We start from the raw sequence: 1,855 nt of genomic DNA on the forward strand, positions 1-1,855 counted from the left end.
TGGTTTGTTGATGAAATATATATATATCTATATGTATCTATATTTATATATCTATATATCCATATATATATATCCCATTTTTGATCGTGCGAATGCCAGAAACTTATTATTTCAAAACTTTCCGTTCGTTTTTGAGGCCAAAAAGTTATTAACTCACACGCACTGCTAAGTCGTTGTTGTTACTGTTATTTATTATTATTAATTTTGTTGTTGTTCTTATTATTATAATAATAATTATTATTATTATTTAACCGTCGATGATAATTAATAACACTATAACAATGAAAATTGAATAAGATTATTATTATTATTTTTATTATTATTATTAATGTTGATGTTTTTGTTGTTGTTGCTGTTCATAATTATTATTTTTATTTATATTATCGTAGTTAATGTTTTTGGCTGAGTTTGAACTCCCAAATAGAAGTAGACGCGTAGTTGAGAGTTAAGTAGGAGTAAGCAAAGAAGAAGTATAGACCAGACACATGTAATAACATTAATAATAACCATAATAATAATAATTAATAATAATAATAATAAATAATAATAATAAACATAGAACAATCAATTAAGCCAAAGAAAGTTCTGACAAAAAAAATATGAATGTAGCAGTTAAGAAGAGTTTAGTTGTTTTTTCCCCCAACTCGTTCAAAAAATCATGTACCAACGTCGTTACGTTATAATTAACGCGCTGCCAGTACTTACAAATTAATTATGATATGTGTTTGTATGTTTGCATTTGTATGTGTGTATCTGTGTTTGTGTTTGTATGTGTGTATCTGTGTTTGTGTTTGCGTTTGTATGTGTGTATCTGTATCTGTGTTTGTGTGTGCGCGCAAGTGTTTCTGCGTGTGTGTGTGTGTGTGTGTGCGTGTGTACAGTTAATTATACATAAAAATAGTTGTGTAGTTTTGGGTAAGGTTGTATAAATAAATGAAGCTACGCACACACACGCACGCACACAAACACACACACATACACGCACAAACATATCCGTACGAACACACGCACGCACGCACGTACACAAACATACACGTACACACGCAGGCACGTACGCACACACAACAAAACTTACTATAAACCCAAGACTTTGAAGTATACAGCAGTTTCTTATCCAGCAAACTCTTCACAATCAATGGCTCCTGCCTCATGGAGTCGATGTACATGCTGGTGTAGAGGTAGCCCTCTGACGTCATCAGGTAGGTGTGCTGGTCGTGGGGGTAGTGTGGGATACGCCCTTTGTCGGGAATGCTGTTGTTCGTGCTGGAGAGATGTTGAAGCTGGTGGGAGAGGGGAAGGTATGAGTGAATGAGAGTGCAAATGTGAATGAATGAATGAATGGTTGAATGAATGGATGAACGAACGAACGAACGGACGAACGAACAAACGAACGAATAAATGAATGGTTGAATGAATGGATGAGTGAGTATGAGTGAACGAAAGATCCTGTTTGAAATGAAGAAAAACAAGATAATGATACTAATGATAATTGATAAATAATGACGATGATAAAATGTAATCAATGGAAAGAGATAATCACCGAACGATATGTACACATTGGGTTGTGAGCAGACGAGCCACAGGCAAGTAGGGTGTCGTTGTAAACAACGACAAGCTTCACGTAGTTAGAACAATCCTGTAGTGGAGGTGGTGTGGTTGTTGTGGTGTGGTCGTTGTGGTGTGGTCGTTGTGATGTGGTTGTTGTGGTGTGGTTGTTGTGGTGTGGTTGTTGTAGTGTGGTCGTTGTGGTGTGGTTGTTGTGGTGTGGTTGTTGTGGTGTGGTTGTTGTAGTGTGGTCGTTGTGGTGTGGTTGTTGTGGTGTGGTTGTTGTGGCGTGGTTGTTGTGGTGTGGTCG

At 36.5% G+C, this 1,855-nt stretch overlaps 1 protein-coding gene across 1 annotated transcript in view; it reads right to left on the reverse strand.

Annotated features, from left to right (window-relative positions):
* Positions 1-247: 247 nt before the first annotated feature.
* HELRODRAFT_182230 (hypothetical protein) overlaps positions 248-1,855 on the reverse strand; it is a gene marked incomplete at both ends in the record, with an annotated part of 5,114 nt that continues 3,506 nt past the window's right edge. Inside the window, 3 exons of the mRNA XM_009032531.1 lie at positions 248-273; positions 1,076-1,280; positions 1,541-1,636. Coding sequence (XP_009030779.1) covers positions 248-273; positions 1,076-1,280; positions 1,541-1,636 — 327 coding nt within the window. The remainder of the gene's footprint in view (positions 274-1,075; positions 1,281-1,540; positions 1,637-1,855) is intronic.

The sequence above is a fragment of the Helobdella robusta genome (assembly GCF_000326865.2).
Source record: "Helobdella robusta unplaced genomic scaffold HELROscaffold_82, whole genome shotgun sequence".
NCBI classification, from domain to species: domain Eukaryota; kingdom Metazoa; phylum Annelida; class Clitellata; order Rhynchobdellida; family Glossiphoniidae; genus Helobdella; species Helobdella robusta.